Source organism: Zonotrichia albicollis, chromosome 25, assembly GCF_047830755.1.
Source record: "Zonotrichia albicollis isolate bZonAlb1 chromosome 25, bZonAlb1.hap1, whole genome shotgun sequence".
Lineage (NCBI taxonomy): Eukaryota > Metazoa > Chordata > Aves > Passeriformes > Passerellidae > Zonotrichia > Zonotrichia albicollis.
Genome location: NC_133843.1, coordinates 4,293,508 through 4,317,859, shown reverse-complemented (window position 1 = coordinate 4,317,859; position 24,352 = coordinate 4,293,508). Strand labels below are relative to the sequence as shown.

At 45.0% G+C, this 24,352-nt stretch overlaps 1 protein-coding gene across 1 annotated transcript in view; it reads left to right on the top strand.

Moving 5' to 3' along the window:
* The window catches only part of KAZN (kazrin, periplakin interacting protein), a 217,968-nt gene that overhangs the window by 49,134 nt on the left and 144,482 nt on the right, over positions 1–24,352 (top strand). The window contains exon 2 of the mRNA XM_074558704.1: positions 6,027–6,184. Coding sequence (XP_074414805.1) covers positions 6,027–6,184 — 158 coding nt within the window. The remainder of the gene's footprint in view (positions 1–6,026; positions 6,185–24,352) is intronic.

Here is a 24,352-nt window from a genome sequence, read left to right as displayed (position 1 = left end):
ACAACCCCTGTTCTGTTACTCAAGGAGCTGTTTAGTAACATTGAACACTACTGTCGAAGGAAGGGGACCAGGACACCATATGGTTCATCACAGGCCCTCAGGTCCGGTCTGGTCCTGGTCCCTCAGGTCCTTCAGGTCCAATTTATTGAAGAAAGTATCAAACACTTTTACAGCAAATAATAAGCTTATGAATATTCTGTAAGCCAAGCAATCTATTGGTTAAACTATACCATGAACTCTTCCTCATTCCTTAGGGGTTACATCTCTTTTTTCTCATGTCTCTTTCACCGTTTGTTATTATGCTACAGCTAGGCCTCAAGGACACTGCTATCTATGCAGGTGCAGGACTTGTAATTAGCCATGGTTTTGTACTTTTCCAGTCCTTAGCCAGCCAAACTCCCAACACACTACTGGACTGCAGTTTGCCCACACTCATCCCAGTGTGTGCAGACACTCTGAGGGCCTGGTGAGCCAGTGAGGTTTCCCTGGCAGAGCTGGGAGCGCTGCTCCCTTGGGATGGGTTTGCAACGATCCATCCAGCAGTGCAGCTCTCTGACTTCTCTCTCCACAGGAGCAGATCCCCAGTGCTGAGAGCTGACTTTGGGCTGTTTGCTGGCCCTCTGGGGATTCATTAAGGCAAACAGACCTTTCCACTGATACTCTGAGTGCCCTGCTCCAGCACCCAGCTTGGGCTGCAGACACTGCTGGAAACTCTCTGCCAGAAATAATTGTCCCTTGCAAAAGCCACTGTACCATTTCATGGAAAAAATGCTAAATTTTCTCTGGTTTACAACATCCAGATGGGTTGATCCAGATGGATGTAAGGACTGGATGCTACTTGGCAAGGACTCATTCCTTTTGACTCTTGGAGAGCTGGTTGTACCCAGCATCCAGATCAGACCTGAGGTTCTGGGGGATCCAGGCTGCTCTTGTTGGTGTTTTTCAGCAGACTGACACAGCAGATTTCCCCATTTCTGTCCCCAAAAGCTGCCTGGGGACTCTGCACAGCAGAGAGCTCCTGCAGAGCCCCATCCCTCAGTCCCTGGGGGTGTGGGATGGTGGGATGCTCCTGCTTTTCCTCAGGTCCAGCCTCTCCTGGAGCCATCCCTGCAGCTCTCAGGAACAGGAGCCTTTTCTATCCTTTTTACTGCGTTTTGAATCAACACACCAAAGTCAGACTCAAACAACTTCTCTATTCCATGTGGCAGAGTCAGCCCAGGAATCCTTACTCACCTTCCTTGATAAAATTATGATCGTGTCCGTCCTCTTTCATTTACTCACTCCTGCTGCTGAGAATTAATTTTAGACTCTGCTGGCTTTTGTCAGTAGATCTCAGGATATATAATCTATGCTTTATTTTATTTTGTGCTCATCTGGGCAGTAGCTGGAGTGTATAAAATGGGGTCTCCTGGAACAACTTTATTGCTTCAGTCTCTTCCTTGAATGAGTTTTTGGCGCAAGTATAATTTTTCCCTCGTCTCTGACAGAAAGCAATTTCCTTTTTCCCCTGCACGTCCTTCAGGCTCTGGTGATTCTGCCCTGAAGAAAAGCAACTTTGTCAAGACATTCTTGCTTCTGGGGGTGGCAAATTGTCCTCACCTGAGCACCTCAGCACAGCACATCCTCTCTGATAGCAGCAGGCAGAACCCCTGCTCCCATAAGAGATTATTTGATCTTTTTTTGGGGTGACACCAAAGAGCTAACAGAGGATTGTTATGGTTCCTTCACCTCTTGAAATTGATCCTTGCAGTGGGGAAATGATGAAATTGGAATGGGGAAAGTTGGGATGCTGACAGGACTTTGACAGCTGTAACTTTTATTCAGCCTGTTCTCGTTTGCAGCGTTACTGATGTGTTACCAACCTCGAGCCAAGGGGAATGACACAGAAAGGGAAAGGGGCTGTCTTCATTTTTTCCCCTTTTTTTTCATTTTAAGGGACCAAGAAGTATCTTTTAATCTCCACTGGACATACCTGTGTTTATATCTGAGGCTCATACTTTTTTCCTTTAAGAATTGATGCTTTCACAAAGAACTGCCTGGGTTAGTGGAAGTGTTGTTCAGCAGAAATGTCTGAGCCATAACACTGTGAGAGATGAAGGGTTTGCCTCATTATCTCTGTCCTTTAGATTTTTAGTGGGCAAAAGGCAGGAAGTTTCTCTTGATTTAAATGAGAAATATCCAATTGCTTCTGCTTTGGAAGCTGTGTTGCAGACTGACACAGGACTTCCAGAAAAATAGTGTCAGGAATGGTTTGGTCTTTTCAGCTTTGTTTTCACTGTGTGTGTAGGCTGGAGGTTTGGAAATGCCTCTTTTACTTTCATGAGGAAGACTCAGAGGATTTTATTTTCCAATACAGCTTCCATTGTGTTCATGGGAAAAGATTTGTTTTGCTAAGCAGAGTATAAACACAGTACTGTGGCAGATCCCTCTAAAAATTGGTTCAAGTCAATACTGATCTGCTTTCCCCACATTCTTGCTGGAAAATATTTTTTTCTGATTCCTCTGGCATCTCTCTAAACCTAAAGAATTACAAATGAGAGAAGCATTTACCCCCCTGAGCTTCATGTGCCACATACTGCTCCAGCAGCACTAAACTTCCCAAAGAGAAAGAGAAGAAATATCAGAGATATTTCAGAATTGAGAGCTCTAGCTTCAGATGAAGAGGTTGGAATAATATAGAATAATATAATTTAGTTTGTTTTGAATTACTTTAAAGTCAGAAAGCCTGGGAGAAGTTCTCCATGTACCAGTTTCTGGTCACAGTCTATGTAAATCTGGAAGGGAGCCATCAGCTCGAGGAGAACTCTGGTGTACATTTGTATTACTGAAAGCAGATGTGGGCTTAGGGCTCCAGCCAAAACTTCAGAGTAGGAAAAAAATGATCTGTCCTCAATTCCTCACTGGTCAGAAAGGATGGGATGGATCAATACTGGTGCATTAGTGCTGGGGAGATGGCTTTCAGGCCTGACATGTCTGATAGAGATGCTAGCTCAGTCTAGAAGTGAAAAGAAAATCAAACTGCTGCTGCCTGTGCACAGCCATGTGCCTGCTGCTCTCCTGCGTGGAAAACCTGCAGCTCCCTGGGCTCACAAGTGTGGCTTGGTGTGAGGACAAATGATACAAAATGATTTGTTGATAGTGATGTTAGGGAAATTAATTCATGAACACCAGAGGTTTATGTCCAAAAAGGAGGCAGAGGAGTCCTTTCTGGTTTTATTTGAATAAAGGGAGAGGCCATGGGGCATTCCCCTGGGTCTTTCCAATTTTTGGAGGACCCAGCCTCCTTTTTATCCCAATTTCCTGGCTTCATTTCCCTTCTCTCTTTCCCCATTGGCTGAGGTACTTGAGAGGTCCAGACCTCCCAAAACACCTGATCCCAAAGATTTCTCTCTAATGTATAACCCTCCCTTTTCATTTTTAATTCTTATGGAATTTAGGGGTTTTTCTTCCCCATTGTTTCTTTCATCTCTCAATGTTAAATTTCGTTTATCAAATAAAGCAAATATCTTTTTCCATTCATCAATCAATGGAATCCTTCCCATTGTTTCATCTTCCAGAGATGGTTTTATCTACCAGCAGCCCCACAGCTGGTTTGTAAAGACAAATCCACCATTCCTCTCAATGACCTGGGGAAGTTCAGCTGCCCATGGTTTCCACCCCTTTATGTGCCACGCTGCTCCCAGGCCTGTGTCTGTTGGTGATGGAGGGAGATGGGGAGACTGACTTGGTGATCAAAATCTGATTTTATTGTGAGATACAAACACTTATATAGTGTTTCAGGCAGACTAGTAATGTGTATTACAATGATTAGTTAAAATCACATACAGAAACTTTTGCAAATAACATCTCTAATAACAACATCTCTTGCTTGCAGAGTTTAATGGGATTTTCTTTTTACAGTAAACCCATTTGATTTAATCTTCCTGCAATCCAGGTCTAATTTGCAAAGTGCTGTTTGCTTTTGCCAAGGCATCCTGTTATCAAATCTCTTATGTCAACCAGGTCCAAAGTCCATCATCGGTCTGGTGTCCCCCAACGTTCCAACACGTGTTCCCCTCAGACATTGCCCTGGGAGCCTCCACGGGCCAGGCCCATGAGGGACACAAGATGGGGCCGGGCTGTGTCACCCTGATTTTTTAAGATTTTCTAAGCCTTCTGATGTTTATATTCTTGTAACAAACTTTCTCACACACTTTATGGAAATAACTCATTGTTTTGTGTTCTTTTATAGAGGAGGAGAAATTTGATGGACTGTTGGTTTGTCCAGTGTCATTGGAGAGGTGGCGCTGTCACCCTCCAATCCACTGTCACTTTTGGAAATCTATAAATGTTGGAGTCAGAATTAAAATACTCTCTTTTTTTGCATTAGAAAATCCAGTGTCCACATCTTTCTGTTTCTTGTCCCAAAGTGACAGGGCTGCCTTGTGACAAACGTGGGGTGCACATGAGCCCCACCCAGCAGTGCAGTGGTTACACAGCCAAGATTGGCCCTGGCACAGCATTCCCAGAGCAGCTGAGGCTGCCCCTGATCCCTGGCAGTGCCCAAGGCCAGGCTGGATGGGGTTTGGAGCAGCCTGGGGCAGTGGAAGGTGTCCCTGCCATGGCAGAGGTGGAATGGGATGATATTTAAGATCCCCTCCAATCCAAAGCATTCCATGGTTCATTCTATGATTTGTGGTGTGGTTTAAAATGGACCCTCCCTCACAGTGAGCCTCAAACCCCTTTTCTATTAGCAGGAGGTGCAGGAACACTCTGAGTGCTGGGAATCCTCCCAGTCCCCTCTCCAAGGCATCTCCAGGCACAGATTTTGTTTTATTATTTTAATGAAAAATAAACCCTCTCAGCAAGGAGGATCCTGCTCTTTCCCTCCTGCATTTTGGAGACACAACTGTGATTTGTTATGGCCCTTTTGTCTGGGGAAGATTTGCTCCTCAATGAGTTGTTTCTGGCTAATCTTTACTACTTCCAATTTTGTGGCAAGATCTTCTTTAGACAGAACTAGGTCGAGTATATTTCAATTTCCTCATGTTCTTAAGATCAGTTTGTCAGAGAGCCCTAAATAACAGATTGCTTTATTCATAAACAGCCTGAGCCAGCCAGGGTGTGCAGCACGTTCAGGGTGTGACAGTGATGTGTTACTCTGAGCTTATCAAAGGGCTCCACTGCCTCAGCCACCAGCACAAAGAAAATACACTGAAGAATTATTTGGGTCTCATTTATTTAATGAGCCAGCAGTAAAAATGAAACTTCCAAACTCACCACGGTTGAGGAGCAAATCACAGAGCAGATTTTTCAAATCTGTAGAAGTCCAGAGCTTTTCATTGGGTGGAAATAAATGTGGCCATTGGTTCATGTATAAATTGCAGCTTCATAAAGTGTGTGAAATTGCTGGGGGATTTCTGTGAGCTGTGGAGGAGGTGATTTCTGACTGGGAGCAGAATCTCACATATAATACCTGGGGTTGGAGCCCACGAAGGAGAATTTAAGAGATTAACAGTGATTCAAATACCAATAATCACGGAGAAAGAAAATGAGCAATGTTTCAGTTGTTGGTCTGACTCACTCCTACTCCAGCTAATAAAAAGCCAATTTTTCCAGCTTCTCTCCTCTGTGTTGTGTGGAGTTCTGGTTCACTACACATCAGAGAGAACAGGTCTCTGGGCTGTGAGTCAGGAGACTGACTATTGTTGTTCTTATTTTCACTTTAGCCATGACTTGTTACTTGAGATTAGAAACATAATCATAGAATCCTGGAATGATTTGGGTTGGCAGAATCCTTCAATACAACCTCATTCCCAGCCACCCTGCCATGAGCAGGACCAGGTTGCTCAGGGCCTCATCCCTGTGTCTGTATGATGCCTTTGCTGGTCCTCTCAGGAGAGTCCAGGGGAGGAAATGGGGATCAATTATTTCCAGCTCCACCTTTCCAGAGCAAACCACACTCATCTCAAACTGAAAAAATTATGTCGGCCTCCTCCAGCATGATTTAATTCCTGTTTCTTGCTTTCCCTCTGGTGTCTCCACAGCTGTTGAATCACTGCATTCCCTGAATGACCAGATCTCCCACTTCATTGTCAGCAAGTCAAAAACCCTGGATGAGGATGAAGATGCCTTTTTGCCCAGTGAGAAGGAGTCTCTGAAAAGTGCCATGAGGCTGATGAGGCACCTCCTGATGGATGCACAGGTAGGAAATCAACACACAAATGTGTGTTAGGATGTGAGGAAGGCACATTGCACACATCTGGAGGGATATGACATTTTTATGTGCACTTTTAGCAGTGGAGAACATTAATTGCTGATTCTTTAAAACTGATTTTGGCTTCTGAAATCTGCAGCTGTGGGAAGAACATCTCAGTGTTCAGCCTGTGCTGGGGCTGAGCCTCAGATTCAGGGTTGAAAATGGCTCTTAATTTCAGGAGAAAATGCAGCAATGTACCCATTGATGGGAATACAGCAATAACCCCATTGATGGGAATCCAGCATCAGCACTACCAAAAGAAAATCATCCGTCCACTAAGCATCTGTGCTCAATGCCAGATTTAGAAGTGCCAGACAACTGAGCTGTTGGTGTAGCCAAGCTCTAAAATGCCAGTTAAAAGTCATGAAATTATGTGCAGATGTTTCTTTGTGCCTTTGTTGCTTCAACAAAAAAATCTCTTTCTCTGTAGCTTTGCTATGTTGCAGTCTTTCCTTCAACCTACAAAAAGCACCCTTTGAAATATTAATTATATTTATCTTGTTATATTGCCTTTTGGTCTTTATTTGCAAAGCCTGGATGGAAAATTACAGCTTCTGTCAGAGGGCTCTTTTGAAATGGGGTGGTCTCCTCTCCCTTCTACTCTAAAATCAGGAAAAGGAGCCTGAGGTTTTCCTGGGATCTTCTGAGCTCTCCAGGACTGGGGATGGCCTGTTCTGATTCATGTTCTCTCACGTGGAATCTGGTGCTTCTCTTCTCTTCTCTTCTCTCTTCTCTTCTCTTCTCTTCTCTTCTCTTCTCTTCTCTTCTCTTCTCTTCTCTTCTCTTCTCTTCTCTTCTCTTCTCTTCTCTTCTCTTCTCTTCTCTTCTCTTCTCTTCTCTTCTCTTCTCTTCTCTTCTCTTCTTTCTCCTTCTCCTCCTCGTCCTCCTCCTCCTCCTCCTCCTCCTCACTTTCAAAGCCTCTGGTCCTGCTGACTTTGGCTGGCAGGGATCCTGTTGCCCATGGGGATTGGCCTGGGGATCCCTGCTGTTAACAGCACATTAATTTTAATATTGTGTGTTTGCACCAGGAGCCAGTCCAGGTTTGGAGCTGTGGAGAGCACAGGGAGCAAACCCTCCCTGTTGTGCTCAGGGTTCCATTTCTGTGGGGATGGTGCTGATCTCACCTTGGCACATCTGTAACCAAGTCCCCTCCATTTCCCCCAAACCACCAGAGTTAATGCTGCTGAAGTGTCACGGGGAACACAAGGGGTGAGATTGTGCTTTTGGATCTGCTCCCACAGTGGGAATAGATCCCACAGATTCCTCTGCAGGTAGGAATAAAATCACAGAATCCATGGAAATCCATGGAATCCTCCCAGTGTGAGCCTCTGGACAGAGATAAGCTGAAATCCAGTGCTTGGCCCTTTTACTCCCTTCTCCTGGCATGGACCTGATTGTGACTGGTGGATAATTTCAGGAGAAAACACCCAGCTTGAAATTTTGGGCCGAAAGTTTGGGTTAAAAGAGACCTCAAATCTCATCCCATGTCACCCCCTATCCTGGGCAGGGACACTTTCCACTAGACCAGGTTGCTCCAAGTCCCAGATATTTGAAATTCCTCTGGGGAGTCAGGCATCAGGGCAAGCAGATAAAAATAAATATGGGGCAAAAAATGTACCTATTGATAATCCTCTTGTGCAGGAATTCTATTTTTAGCACCCAAGAATTGCTTTCCTACTTATCAGCTGTCCTGAATGCATATTAATTGGTGCCTGTGATAGAGAGACTGATTAGGAAATGCTAAGAACAATAGGGAAATGTCAAGTGCTCCTGTATCCTCATGATGTGCCTGGATCCCTTCCCAGAAAGGACAGGATGTTTTCTTGCCTGGGATTTTCAAGTTGGAAGAATGACAAGGTGGGAAGTGGTAGTGGTGAGCAGAAGGATCGAAGTAAACAGGTGATAACATCCAGTAAAAAAATCCAATAAAATAAATCCTCTGAGGAATGAAAGAAACATGAGTCTGGCAGGAATATCAGCAGGAATATCCCTGCCAGTGTGTGAATATAAATATGTGCTAACCCTGACTGCAGAGTGCCCTGTGGCTCTAATCATACAGCAGGTAAAAATATTACCAGTGCAATTATTTCCTTTCCTTTCCCTTTCCCTTTCCCTTTCCCTTTCCCTTTCCCTTTCCCTTTCCCTTTCCCTTTCCCTTTCCCTTTCCCTTTCCCTTTCCCTTTCCCTTTCCCTTTCCCTTCTCGTTATTTTATGGAAAGTTTGTTTGTGCAGGGCTCTGTACAAAGATAAACTAAAATCCAGTGCTTGGCACTTTGACTCTTGCCATGGACCTGATTTTGACTGCTGGATAATTTGAGGAGAGAACATCCAGTTTGATATTTTGGCTAGAAATCAGCTGGACTGGTAAGCCAGCAGGAGTGGCTGCTCAGAGGGGACAGCTAATGGGCATTTCTCTCTTCTCTGCCATTATTAATCTGCTTTGGAAAGGCAGGGATGATGTGGGGGTGATGCTTTGTGCCTGCTGCCCTTCTGCCTTGCAGAGAAATTGGACACAATTTTGGAGCTCTGCTTGGACACACACCAGGAGATGTTGCTGAAACAAAGGTTTTGGGTCCACCATGGGTCTGACTTTGATCTTGAGTCATTTTTTTGGCTTAAGATGAATCACTGAAGCAACACACTGAGCTTTCCACTCTGGAGAACACTGTGAGGGCTTTTAGAGGAGCCTGTGCTGGGGCCATGTGCATCTGCCTGTGAAGGGACAGGTCCCTGCCCTCCCAGCGAGGTGTCACTGGGAGCACAAAGGACAAGGATGCTCATCAGCGTGGAGCAGAGGAACCAAAGCACAGAGGCACCAGCCTGGGGTTCCACAGCTGGATTTTCTGATTGTTAAAATGTCCACTCTGTGCCCCTAAGCATCAGCCCAATCCCTATAGATATTAGGCCATATTTATTTCTCCCTTGGGTTCTTGAAAGAGTCTCTTTTGCCCATCTGTTTTCTCAATTTACTCCCCTTTTCACTGATTTTAATGCCCCACTTTTGTGGTAGTCATGTACAAGCAACTGTGACAGAAGTGACAGTGGCTTTACAGGGGAAATGAGAGGTCACTTCTTGGTAATCACAGCATGGAGAAACAGCTGTTGAATGGGGAAAAAATTCTCCTCAACTCCCACGTGCAAATGGGTTTTCTCCGTGGAAAATGGGGCATATTTTGCACTCCTCCTGATAGAGAAATGGCAAGGGTGGCAGATGAGGTGGCACTGAGGGGAGAAATGGCACGGGTGGCAGATGAGGTGCCACTGGGGGGAGGATGACAAGGGTGGCAGATGAGGTGGCACTGAGGGGAGAAATGGCACAGGTGGCAGATGAGGTGGCACTGGGGGGAGGATGGCGCTGGCAGCTGTGGTCTGGGCTGGCTGAGGGGCTGCTGATCCATCAGCCCTGTCAGCAGTGTTAAACTGCACGCAGGGAGAGGTAATAAGCTGTGTGGAGTCTCTCAGCAATAGGCTGTCAGCTCAAATCCAGCCCAGGGAAGACAGTGATTTAATGGAAGTCATTACAATCTGCAGGATCTCTTGACCCCGGTGCTCTCCATCCCTTCCACACCCTGGATAGGATTTCCCAGGTCACAGAGCTGGCTGACAGCTCTGGGAAAAAAGCAGCATCTCCCTCCCTGCTGTGAGGGCTGGGGCTCTGTGCCAGGGTGTCCCAGGGGTGCAGCACATTCCTGACATCACCTTCCCTCCCTGGGTCACCCTGTCTGTGCCCATCTGTGCCCACCTGGCAGGGGGAGGGCTCCAGGAATGGGAATTGTGCTGCCTGAATTAAAAGGTGTGTTGTATTTGTGGGGTTCCCAGATGGAGGAAGGAATGATGAATCTGACTCCATGTTCTCAGAAGGGTAATTTATTATTTTATGATACTATATTATATTGAAGGATACTATACTAAACTATACTAAAGAATACAGAAAGGACACTTACAGAAGGCTGAAAAGATAATAATGAAAAATTTGTGACTCTTTCCAAAGTCTTGACACAGCTTAGCCCTGATTGGCCAAAGAGTGAAAACAACTCACAGCAGAATGCAATGAAACAATCACCTGTGGGTAAACAATCTCCAAACACATTCCACATGAGCACAACACAGGAAAAGCAAATGAGATTATTATTATTTTCCTTTTTCTCTGAGGCTTCTCAGCTTCCCAGGAGAAGAATCCTGGGCAAAGAGGTTTTCCAGAAAATATGACAAAGGTGTGCTGAGATAATGCTGGGGTGTTGCAATACTGAACGACACTCACAAGCTGAAGTGTCCAAGGCAAAAAAGCCACGTTTATTTCTGGACTTCAATATTGATAGAATTCCAAAAGTGACCATGGATTGGAGAATGAAATTGCCACCTCTCCAACCACACTGGTTAAACCAACAGTCTATTAATTCTTTTTTCTTCTAGAAAGGAATGCAAAACAGTCATTATTTACATGAAAAGTGCATGAGAAGCTCTGTTATGAAAACCTAAACATCAGAAGGTTTAGAGGAACTTTAGAAGAACAGGGGCATACAAGCAGGTGGAGAGGAAAGGTGCATTTATTCCCCTGCCATGTCCCATCCTCTGCCTGGTGCTGGAGTGAATAAACAATTCCCCAGCTGCCAGCCAGCCCCGTGCACAGCGCTGTGGCAGGGACACGGCAGCCTCTGATAGATTGTCACTGCTGTCAATCATTTCTGACACTCCTATTATGCTCAGGAAGGATGTTTGCTCTGTGCCTGTTGTTTTATAATCCTCAGAGGTGGAATTTTATAGCCTAGCAGTGTTTTTTCCTCAGACATTTCCCTAAGCAGGATTTATTGCTTCTGAGACACACGTGACATGAATCCATTACACCTTCAAACTTTAAATCACCCCCTGGCTTTGCCTAAATTGCTTTTTGATTTGTTTTGCTTGAGTTTCTGTTTCTAATTGCAATTGTGAGAGGCTGGATTGGTGTGGAGCAGAAGGTATACACCAGCCAAGGGCTGAGTCATGGGCACCAGCTCTAATCCAGCTGTTTCCAGAGGAATTTGTCTAATTAACAGAAAAGGTGCACCCAGGCACCAGCCCTAGATGAAGGGTAATGGTCTCTTATATGAAGGAGCACATGACATTTTGCTGGATGCCTGCCCTCAAAAGCCAAGCTTTCAGGAAGTTCAGTCCATTTAGCTCCTTCCATGGAGTGCTTAATTGACTTCAAGTAGATTTGAAGTTCTTTGGGAGAAATACCTTCAGTGCCTTTCCCAGCAGTGCTGTGATTATCCTCAGGTGTTGTTCTGGAAGGAATGAAAAGACATCAAAACCATCTTTGGGTTTGCATTGAACTTTTTGAATGAGATCATAGCACAAATAATAACTAAAGAACAGGATCAGCCTTGTGGGACATCTGGCTTAGATTCACTTGGATTGCAATTGGTGCCCAGGCATGGGAGTGTGAGGGCACTGAGATATTCAACTGCTTCTCTGCTGGGGAGTTCATTTCTTTCTTAGGTAAAGACAGAAAATCAACCTGGAGATGCTTCTAACCTTATTTGTTAGTGTTCTCATTGCCCAAAAATCCTAGAGGAAAGAACACTTCCATTTACATTTAGAAGTATTTTTTTCTTTAAAATCTGGTTTTGACACTTTTTTTTTGCTTGGTGTGGTTTTTTGGTTGTTTGGTTGTTTTTTCCTTTACTCTGAATCAAACAGCTCCAATCCTCACTGACTCATGGGACAAACCTTAGCAGGTGTCTGCCAGGACAGGTCTGCAGATGAAGTTAATGCCAGTTTGGACAGAGGATATTGCTTTGTTTTCCTTTGGAAAATATCTGAGTATTTGAGTTGTCACCGCCTTAAGCCTTTTAAGCCCGACACTGATACCCTGTAAATAAATCATTTAAGGTGAGAGATTTTGGAAAAAAGGAAAACCAGCTTGGCATGACTTGCATGTAGCCATTCAACATCCCACCACCTGTTGGGCTTTGTTTTTTTGCATTACCCTCCATTTCTAACCAGACAAGATAATAATTTCTCAGCCCTTTTACATTACAGTCTTTTCTCCAGTGGTCCCTGTTGCCTTCCTGAGCAGGCTGGTGTGGAGACAGCCACAGTAATTGCTGCAGAACTGGAGGCAGAGCAGTGCTGTTTCCCCAGCTGACCTTTAAAAATAGTTCTCATTTTCTACAGAGGGCTGTTGGATAAAACCAGCCATGTTGTTGCAATATTTTGTTTGTTGCTTAAATGCTTCTCACCATCTGTTTTTCAGACTTTTAGCAGAGCTTCAGGAGCAATGCCCCATGACCTTTGTTTTCACACGAGTGGGTCCTATCAGTATCAACAGGAAGAACAGGGGAAGGAGGATTTCCTCTGGGTTTCAATAAACTGAAATTATTGGAGTTCTGAAAGCGTCCTTGCCACACCAATGTGTTTCGAGGGCTGCAGAAAGGGAAATGATGCAAATTCTGTTATGAAATAATATAAAAATGCAGCTGCAAATAGATGTTCACATATCTTGGTGTTCATTTATCTCAGCCTGCACAACCCATGAGCTGGTTTGGCTTGGAGAACAGCTTCAATTCAAGTCAGGGTGTATCAGAGAAAAGTCCGAAAAAGCCCAGGTAACTCCAAAATTCCAGTTTCTGTGACACCTTCACAGAAGGCCCTCACACCTCTTAGCAGGTGGCCCAGGACAGAGTGTTTTATTTGCAGAGTCCTGTTGAGCACTGAAGGAGAGGTGACAATTTTTTCTCACTTAGAACTCAATGTGTATTCATGAGCAGAGCGTGTGTGCAAAGCTTTAATTGAAGTTCACGAGAGAGAAACGATGAGTATCTTCATAAATGTAGAAGAAGCAATTAGGGGAGACCAGAAAGGATTTGCTATCACAGCAGTTTATCAGCAATGCAGATTTTTCAGTTAATAACAGGAAAAAACCCCAATTGTGCAGCCAGCAAATGAGACAGAAAATCCCAGTTAGCCTCACTCAGTGCTTGAGAAGCACAAGATGTGAAGACTCAGGAAAATGTGTTCTCTTCCCTCAGTGTGTTTTCTCCTGCCTGCTCCATTTCTAGTTAAGAAATGAGCTAAAGCCCCTCACCTCAGCCCAAAGTGAGCTGCAGCTGCACCACGGTGCTGGACCAAGCCACTGGGAAGCCCGAGAGCTCCATCCCAAAGCAAATCCTCCACCTGACTCAGCTGCAAACTTCCCCTCCAACCTGTGAGCTCAGGGGTCACCAGGCTGAGCCCAGCAGGAGGTGGGAGCCAGCCAAGTACATTTGTATTTTTGTCTCAGAAAAACCAATAAATATTTAATGGCGCTGCGAGACACAGCGAGTGTTTGCGTTCTCTCCCCATATATCAACAGTTGCTTTAAGCACTTGCTTGATAAAAATTAAGCTGTTTCTCCAGATCCCTGCCTCAGATGCTGGGTAGGGAGCTAATTTTGTAAGCAAAAGCTGTCTTGTTTTGGAAAACAAATTCAAATGGGAGAGCTGGTTTTTGAAAGTGAGTGCTGGGCTGCTATTCCTGCAGAAATATTCCAAACAGCCCTGTGAGTTAACCCTGGCAACAGATCTTGTCCAGATGTAGTAATCCTTTGTACTTTAACTCCTTCTAGGCTGTGGGCTTAGCTCCTTCCTAGGAAGGCATCCATGCCAAATGCATTCCATTCGATTCCATTTGCACTGAGTTTTGGCAAACCATGGATTTTCTCTGGACTCCAATTTTTCCCAGCCAGGAGATGAATTCACTGGTTGCAAGACCCTGACACCACCTCAGATCTCTTCTTCCTTCAGGGAAAAGTTGTCTTTTATCCACAAATGTAAGGATGTAATTTAATTCCCATCTTCCTCATTTATCTGTGAGCTGGGAATAATATTTGTCTACTTCACAGCGATCGTGTGAGGCTCTTCATTCATTAATGTGTAAAAGCTTTGAGATCCTTAGGATGAAAATTGCTTTAAAAGATGCTGTTAATAATAAATATCAAGTAATGCACCTTGGTACCTCTTAGCAATAATTGGTGCTATCATTCCTGCCCAACTCTTCCATGAATTAAAAGGCTTTGAATGGGACTGGAGCTACGAATGGGATTGGGACCAATTAACAAGTAATCATATGTCAGTTTTTATATCCTCAGCATTCCTGTCATGGGTCTCTTGGGAAAATCTCCATGGATTTTAATGGTGCAATGTCAGAATTCAGCCCCAGACGTGTTTGTGGGATAACTGCTGGATAACCTGCATTCTTCTGCTAACTTAGTTGCTTAGTGATTAAGCTAAAAGCAAAAGTATGCTGGTTTAATATTAACATAAATGGAATTAGCCACCCTTTCTCTGAGTTAAATGTTACAGGAAAATTCTCATCATAAGGAAACCATGATTTTTTTTCTTTTGATATATAGATTTAATTATTTTGTTGATAGTTTTTGAGCTGCTCTCTGTATTTAACCTCCACTCCAGCATGTGGAGACTGGCTTTTATGGCAAATCCAATAATTTGCTGCTCGTTTACCCAACTTACACTTTTATTAGATTTCAAGCCCACAGCACTCACCCTCCTAAATGGAGAGGCTCTAAATATACATCCCAAGTAAATAAAGACCTCACATAAAGAAATTGCCTGATCTTTTAAAGATTATTTCTGTGGAGGGGGAAAGCACTGAACCTTGGAATGATGTGTGGGATGGAGCCAGGACAAAGGACCACGAGAATCAACACCATGAGAAAGCTGGTGGCCAGTGAGGAGTGGATTTACAGCAAAATGTTCCCCATTTAGGAGCAGCTTCTTCTTCCAGGCTGGAAGAGATTCGAGTGCTGTGAGCGTTGCTGGTGCCACATGGGGGAGATGTTGAAGAAGAGCTGGATCACTCCACAACCACTTCCCAGGAAGAGCAGCCCGAGGGCTTTAGGAGCCTGATTCCTTTCAGTTCCCCTCCCATATGATAAGTGTATAAATATCCTGTATAAAAGGGATCTGTGCAAACCACTTGAAAAATTATCCCTCTTGCCTTCAGGGTGCATCCAACATCCTCCAGTTGCCAAAGGTGCTTTTATAAGCAAGACCATGAAGGGATCAAGGAAGATAAGAAATGATGCAGCCCCTTGTGTTACCACCACTGCAGCTCCTGCCCTGTTCCCTCACCTCAGCTGGGTTTGGGAAGGGATGGTTTGGAGGAGCTGAGGGAGTCTGCAGCACTCAGCAGGATTTCTTGCTGCTGTTCCTTAACACCCAAAAAATAAGGATAAGCTCATACAAGTAGCGTGTGATTTACTCAGGCCCACTGGCCATCTTCCTTGTTTCTCCTTACAATAATACTTTTCACACTGCAAATTAGTGGTTAATGCTTACTTATGCCTGAGAAATCTGCACAGAAATGGCTATAGGGAGAGTATCTCTACTGTGTGAAAGCCAAAGAAGTAAGATTGACTTTTTGAATTACTTTTCCAATATCTGGGTTTTTTTTTTTTCTGCAGTGGTTTAAAAAGATATTTATTCTAGGACCCTGATATGTTTTATAATATTCTAGCAGCCAGGTTAACAGGCAGAACCAGTACTTTTGTACTAGGAGTGAGCTGTGAAGCCAGGTTAGGTAGCCTGGGGGAAGTCATGACATCTTCATTTTTCAGCTTAAAAAAAAAATAAAGAAAGAAAAAACTACAAGCACACAGCACATACCCCAAAAGCTGAAGTGCTGCCCCCTTTGAACACGGGCTCCAGCTGACTCCAGGGGAACTCTGGCTCCTCTTTCAAGCACAGCCTTCCCTTTCTGCCCACAGACAGCCAGGGGCTCTAAGAATACAGCAACTTTTCCCTCTCTGTCTTTCTCCATTCAGGAATTCAGAATCACTGCATGATGTGTGCCCCAATTAATATTCCCTGATTGTTTCCCTTTCCCTTCCAAATGATGTCAGTCTCCATCATTTTTGCAATAATGGCAGTGAGAGGAATGTCTGTTTTTCAGAAATATTTTATCTCTCATTTTTGTGCTCACAACAATCTCTGCTCATCTCAGGCTTTTTATTTTTCTTTTTATCCTCCTGCTTTTGACTTATATTGTAAAAGACCTACAGTAAAATAATGAAAACTGTCTCAATCTATCACTACTCAGTTTGTACATTATTAATAATGAAGGCAGTGTAATTAGGCTGCAGAATGCACAGTGAACACAACACTAAGATGTCCTTAACTAACATCTGTGGCTACTGCTCGGCTTATATTGGCACAAGCCACCAAGATTTTCCATGAAAACAGTTATTTGTGTCTGGCATTGCTTTTACAGAGCACAGGGGCTTCATTTTGTACTGCTGCCTGTTGAAAGACAGCGTGAAATCCATGGCAATGAATGCTCAGCTCTATCTGAGCCACATTTAAGGTGCAGACCCTGCCCTCAGTGTCACTGCTTTGCTGAAAACTTCTTTCTCTTGTGCCCTTGGTGTTAGAGCTGATGGGTTGCCATGGACAGAAACTCATCTTTAGGAGGCTTTTCTTCTCTTCTGCACCTTGCTGTCCCTTTTCCATGTCAAACCCTCCTGATCCCCATCCTCACACCCTATTTCAAGGAGGCCAGGAAGGAACAAGGTGCTTTTCCAGGCTGTCATCAGCACAGGCTGATGGTTTGATCCTCTGCCTGTGCTCTCCTGACCTGTGACATGTTGGATCTCCAGGGTCAAAGGCATCAAAGGTGTCTCTGTTTCAGCTTGTTCCCAAAATGATGGGGGGAAATCTCATCCTTAACACACGTGCAGGGCTGCAAGGCCACCACTGCCACAGGCCTGGCCATGTCCATCACAAAATTATGGAATCCTTTAGGCTGGAAAAAAATCTTTAGGATCAACCTGTCCCACTCCTCCCTCTTTGACAGCTTCCAGCTGCTGGCAGGGCACTGGAAAGAGAAGTTTAGAACAAGAGGGATGTTAGATCAGATATAAGGAAGAAATTCTTCCCTATGAGAGAGGTCAGGCCCTGACACAGGGGCTGGGGACAGAAAGGATCTTGAAGACCATCATGTTTCAACCCTTCTGCCCTTCCACCATCCCAGGTTGTTCCAAACAGGCCTTGGACACTTCCAGGGATGGGGCAGCCACAGCTTCTCTGTGCAACCTAGGTCAGGGTCTCCTCACCCTCACAGGGAAGGATTTCTTCCTGATTTTTAATCCAAACCTATTCCCTACCAGATTACAGCCATTACCCCTTGCCTGTCAGACTGGGATGGACTGAGGTGCTCCTCCCCTGGGAACTTTCCAGCACTTTTCCCTAGCCTGCCAAGGCTCCAGCTGCTGTGAACAAAACCCCTCCTGACACAGCCAGAGTTATGATCCACCCCAAATCTTCCTGCTGTGCTTACATGGTGTACATGATCAGTGATGACTCTGCACAAAGCAGAAAATAAACCAGCCCTACAGCTGTATAAATGCATCAGCTCCACACAAAACACAGGGAAATGCAACGTCTGCAGAAGGAGGGAGGGGAATTGAGAGTGCAAGGGGTTTTATTGTGGCACATCTGAGAGCAGAGCCCACAGCACAGAGTGAATAAAGACCTTATAAAAATACTTGGCAGCAACTCCTCTAAATCTTTCAAGGTATGAGTTTCTTATTTTAGTTGATTTACTGAGCTGACAAAGAGGCAATCATCGTTAATCAAAATAACTCACTCCTGCTTTGAGTATGAGAGCTGAAGTTAGATGAAGGTCATGGAAAAGAGATGATGAACTAGCCCAGGATCTTCAGTGGCTGGAGTTTATTAGGGAGCCTGTTTATGAGGGGAAACAGATTTTGGCAAATGCTGATGGTTTTTAAAATGGATTTTTTTCAAGAAGTAAGGATTGCATCTCTCACAGATTGACAGATGGGATGCACTCGAGTATGCATGAAGGGATGATTTCCTGATGGCTTTTAGTAGCAAGAGGTGCTGTATTGGAAAGCATTTGGTATTTTCCTGGAGGCAGGGAGGGAAGCAAAGATCTGGATAAGATATGTAGGAGATGAGAAGTGATAGGGGCCTGTGAGTGCCAAACCACATTTTCTGGGGAAGCTTCAGGAGACCGAGCCACTGACATTTCTGAGAAATTCCTCTCTTGGGCATCATGGGGATTTCTGTCCATGCCTAAATCCATTTTTATTTAGGGGAGTATCTTTCCTCAACCTTTGACAGTGCAATATCACCCTGCTCCATTCCTCACCCTGGTCAGGTGTGCACCAGCCTGTGCAGGACTCACTGAGGAGGACGTTTGTGAACACCTTGTTCAGCAGTTTGCTGATGGCTGAGCCCCAAATAATGCAAAAATGAACAGGCAGGAGCCCAAGAATCCTTCAAAATTATGCTAATGATTCTTAACAAGTTCCATGTTTTGCCTTGAAACTCACTTCTTTAGCTAAAATGTTCTCTGCATTCTGTCTAGAATGAAGGGAAAATATCTAAATTGAAGCAAAAGTGATTGCCCAAAGCAGTGAGGACTGCCAGTGCCTGCAAGCAATATCAATTAGTGTTCTGGTGCCAAAATTATCGATAGCTCTCTTGCCAGTAGCTTTTATTATCAAAAAACTGGGTTGATAACTGTGTATTTCACTTGGCTAGCATAATGTGTGACCTTAGCATGATAAAGGGACACGAAATCCCACAGAAATCTTGTTTAAAGCTAAATGATTTGTGCTTGAGATTTGTTTTCTATTCCCTTCTCTTCTTGCCCTGTGGACACATCTGATGAGTCTAAACCTTGTCACTTAAAAAGCTTTTGTGAGGTATTTGAAATTTCTAAATAAGATGCTTATACATTTTGTTTTGTTTGCATCACACAGTCCTGGGGGCTGCAACCATTAATGGAAAGCCAACAAAAGAGCAAATCCCAAATACAGGAGACCACTCCAATGCTAAGAAAGCTGTAAGTTATAATACAAACAGCACACACCTATGTCAGCTCATGAATTAAATTCCATTTCCAAGAGCTCTCTTGTGGCAGCCTACTAAAATAATATATTACGTGCTTAGAGGCAGCATTGGACTGATACAATGAAAGGGGGATAATTAAAGGCTTTGCAAATCCCAAATGTGGCAGCAGCTGCAGGTCAGCTCAGGAAGCAGCTCTGGGAGCCACAACTGTCCCTCCTGCAAGAATGGAAACCCATTACATGACACTTGTGGAGAATAAACCTGGAGGGGGAACAGCTTCTCTGCCCTGGATAAATATGTAGCAGAAATCCACTGGGAATGATGCAAAAAAAAAAGGAGTGGTAGCAGGTGGCAGCACTTCTTTTTACCCTACAAAATGCATATTTAGAAGCAAAATGGAGAGGAGGAGCCAATTAGGGGGATTACTGTGCTTCAAGAGGCAGGTGCTTGCATTCCAGCTAGGAAACTGCTGCTTCCAATGAGATGAAATGCAGGTGCTTTGTACACAACAGAGGCTTTGGCAACAAAGTTTTGCTAATTACAGAAGCAGAGGACAAAGAGGTAAAGCTCGACAGCAGCTTGTTTGACAATGAACAAAGGACCCATAAGGCAGCATTAAAACTCAAGAAAAAAAATGAATTTTCAGAGCTGAACAATTGTGCAGGTTCATTGTGGGAGCCATAAAGAGAAGGGGACGTGGTCCTTTGAATGGTGGGGAGTAAGGAGATGGGAATAGCCTGGATTGCTTTGGGCTGTGAGAGATAAAATGGCTTTGAGCAGAATAATAACCATGGCTGCACATTCCTGCTTAGCCATAGAAAAAATGAACATCAGAGGAGAAAACTATGGGTGAGCACCAGAGAAAGGGCTGAAACAGAAATCCTTTTGCTTGTCTGGATGCAGCTCTGGCTCCATCTGAGCTGAGAGTGCCTTTTCCTGGCTGCAGAGCAGATGGTTCCTCTCGGCAGAGCCAGGCAGCCAGCATGGGCAGGGCACGGTGCCACGGCCTGGGGAGGCACGGGGGGCACAGGATCCACCCAAGCTGGCCTGGAGAGCCAGGGAGGGCTGCATGGAGACTCAAATCATTGTCTTCTTGGCACAGTTTAGAGCTGTACAGGGCCAATAAAAAAGTGTTGGGCCCAGTTGTGGCCCCTCAGTTTGGGAAGGATATTGGGATGCTCAAGCACGTCCAGAGGCTGGAGAGGGGCTGGGAACACAAACCCTGTGAGGAACCACTGAGGGAGCTGGGGGTGTTCAGCCTGGAGAAAAGGAGGCTCAGGGGTGACCTTGTCACTCTACAGCTCCTGAAAGGTGCCTGAGCTCAGCTGGGGCTGGGCTCTGTCTCCAGGTACTGACAGAACCAGAGGACACAGTTCTTGTCTGTGCCAAGGGAAATATGGGTTGGATATTAGGAAAAAGTTCTTCACAAAAAGAGTGATAAAGTTCTGGAAGGGCTGCCCAAGGAAGTGGTGGAGTCCCCATCCCTGGGTGTGTTTAACAAAGCCTGGATGTGGCACTGGCTGAGTTGAGGTGTTAGGGCTGGGTTGGATTTGATGATCTTGAAGGTCTCTTCCAGCCCAGTGATTCTGTGAATTCTGTGAATTTGGAGAAATTTTGGGAATTCCCAGGGAGGTGGTGGAGTCACCATCCCTGGGTGTGTTTAACAAAGCCTGGATGTGGCACTGGGTGCCAGGGTTCAGTTGAGGTGTTGGGGCTGGGCTGGACTCGATGATCTTGAGGGTCTCTTCCAACCCAGTGATTCTGTGAATTCTCTGAGCTTTTTTGAGCTGCATTTTGGGGCATCCAGATCATTTTTCTCCTAGAGAGGTGGCAGTGCTTAATAATTTGGGGTGTTTCAGCTGCCTGAACCCTGTGCTCCTGGCTGTGTGCTGTGCCCACCCCTCAGCACGTGTGAAGAAAAATCCCTTGGTCCTGCCAAGCATCCTCTTCAGCAAGTGACCTTCCTGCAGGACAGCAGAGCTCTTGAGTGCTTATTATTGTGTTGGATGCAAAGGATTGTTCTTGCCATGTTTAAAACATGGGCACTTGGAACTCAGTAGGATTGGTGCTCAAATGTGGTTGCAGTATAGAAATAACAATTCCTGGCATGTCTGGATCAAAGCTGGAGTCAAGAAACGGTCAGAGGATTTCTAAGAGATGTGAGATCTGGATGCCAGAAGTAGAGGTAATTATTTTTGTGGAAACATTCATTTTAGTACTATTTACACACATACATAGAGATACCAAAGACCCAGGTCCCAGCTGCCATTCCAGATGCTGAAGGCTGATGCAGACATGGTGAAGGAAGGTTTTGTTATGAGCTTGGAAAGAACAGAGCAGGACTTGGGGGGTGAAGACAAACTTCTGAAACTTTGGGTGACCCTCTAAAATAAGTGGCCTCTTGTGTTCATTATCATCATACAACCACTCAAATTATTAAAGGTGAACAGTGTGGATACAGAAAAATCTGCTGACAGCCTGAGAGAGGTGGGACTGCTGAGCCTGGAGAAAAGAAGGTTCCACTTAAAGCCTTTTGCAGTATCTAAAAGGGGATACAGGAGGGCTGGAAAGTGACTTGGGACAAGGGCCTGGAGTGACAGGACAAGGAGGAATGGCTTAAAGCTAAGGAGGATAAATTTGGATAAGGTCTAGGGAAGGAATCCTTCCCTGTGAGAGTGGGCAGGCCCTGGCACACATTGCCCAGAGAAGCTGTGGCTGCCCAATCCCTGAAGTGTCCAAGATCAGACTGGAGGGGGTTTGGAGCACCCTGGGGAGGTGGAATAGCAGGAGGTGGAATGAAATGAATCCTCCAACCCAAACTACTCTGTGATTTTTCCAGCTCCTTGGCTTCCTGTGACTGCCAACAGTGCATAACCAGGACTTAACAGCCAAGTCCACGAGGAGAAGAATAGATGGGTAACAAGCTGCCTCAGAAAGAAACCTCCTGGGTGCAGCAGGGACAAGAACCGAGGTTTTAAACAATGCACCCCTGCAGGAGTCAGGAGAGAGGGCGGCCAGGAGGCAGCCGGGCTCTTCAGGGGCTGGGGAAATGCTCGGCTGCCTCGGGCAAGGGAGGATGGCTCTGAATCCCGGGATAGGAACCTCAGCCTTGCACTCCTCAGAAAAACCACAGACAGAGACCTGAGTAATGCTCTGTTAAACAACCTCCAAACAAAGCAACAGCTGGAGGTACTGGTGAGGAGCTGGCTGGAAATGTTTCCGTGGGTTTTGGAGGCTCTCGAGGAAAGCTGAGTCTGGGGTGCAACGGCCCAGAGAGCAGAGTTGTGAAAGAGCTGTAATTAGTGTCTGACAAAGCAATTAAAACCTGACAAGCAGAGGCAGCAGAATGAAGCTGATGGAAGTGGACAGGGCTTCAAATGTGAGTTTGATAATGAATCCAAAACACCACAGGGGGAAAAGGTGCCCGAGGCAGAAACCTGGGTGACAGTGAGAGCTGTACCCCATGGAGCCACCCCTAGCTCCCCAAATACCAAAATACCCCATGGAACCACCCCTAGCTCCCCAAATACCCCATGGAACCACATTCAGCTTCCCAAATATCCCATGGAGCCATGCCCAAAATACCCAAATACCCAAAATACCCAAATACCCCATGGAGCCACTTCTAGCTCCACAAATACTCCATGAGGACACCCCTAGCTCCCCAAATACCCCAATACCCCATGGAACCACATCCAGCTCTCCAAATGCCCACACACAAGGAGTTGCCTCCCACCCATGTCTTTCCCCAGGGATTTTATGATTTTCCCTTCTTGGTTGTCCAATCCTCCAAACTGATTTAACTGAGACCTAAGGCAGGCTGGGTGTCTGTGTGCTCAGCCACTGGATTATTTTAAATAGCTGGCCTTATATAAATTTAGTTTTAACATGAAGTTTTTTATTTTCTCCCTTCTGCCTGAATTTTGCAATTTGCTACTATTTTAACTAAACCCTGTTAGAGAAAATGGTTCTAATTTGCTTTTGTCTCTCAGATGTGACAAGAGCAATGCACACATTTGTGCCTGGCTATTTTTTCTCTGTGGCTGAGACTCACCAGTCAGATAAACTATGACAATTTTTAAAAACCCTAAAAGCTGAGGTCTGGCATGTATCTGACATGGACTTGTGTGAGAGCTCCAGGTTTTCTCACATTTGAGAAAACTGGCACAAGAACTCACAGATCTGGAAGAAACGTCCATGCAGGTTGACTGCACAAATGAATTTAATTGTTTGCACAGGATCTGTTTTGCTGCTTCACACTGTAACAACACTGATCTGATTATTTTTCTTTGCTTTAACCAGCAAAATGTCTCTCATTGGTGTTTGCATAATTAATGTTATAGGATTGGGCTGTGATCCAGCACCATGCCAGGAATTGCTGTGCACTCCAATCTGCTGCAAAACAGCATTTTCTAGCACATTATTTTTATTCTAATGCTGTAATATGGAAAGCCCTGCAGTGCCCTGGCTAATGTGGCTTCTCCTGTCTCTGCATCGCAGTAGTTGGCTCTTCCCTGACCTGGGAGAGCTACAAATCCCATTAGTTTAAAAGCAGCATCATCCTGAATGTGTTCCTGCTTGTGAACTCCAAGCTGCATTTGTCTGTTGGATAGATCTGCACAGTCTGCCTGTAATTGGGGTGGTTTAAAACCTGCTGGAGCAGCAAAGCACTGCAAGGGGGGTGGCAGAAGGACTTACCCAAGCTTTGTGTAGCAGATTTTGGGATGCAACTTCCCATTTTGACAGAGGGTATTTGCAGGAAAACCCATAATGGGTAAAGCTGTCCTGTCAGGGGTCACATTGGATGTGTTTGGGGTGGACTGGTTTAGCTGGGGAAAACCTTGGAGATCCCTTTATTGCCTCCCTGAATGATCCACAGACTGTTGATCAAAAGGGAAATCTTTTGTTTTCAAGAGAAGGGAATGTTAATAATGATAGCACAAGCTTCTGGTTACTGTGTGGTGACAGAGCAGGAAACACAAGGGATGAAATTAAATAATACAATCCCAATAATGAAGCAGTATAATCAATAATGCAATCAAACAGATGATTATTCCCTAATAATGAGCACAGCCCCTCCTTCCCAGGGAATTCTGCAGCTTGGCTACCTGTGCTTCTCCCCAGGCACCCAGCCCTTTGTGCCAAGTGGATCGAGGAGAACTTTCCTTACCCCCCTTCCATTTCATTTTTGCTCTCCAGTTTCCCCTTGCACGCTCCAACCCCCAAAGCCCTTCCCCTCAATATGATGCTTCAC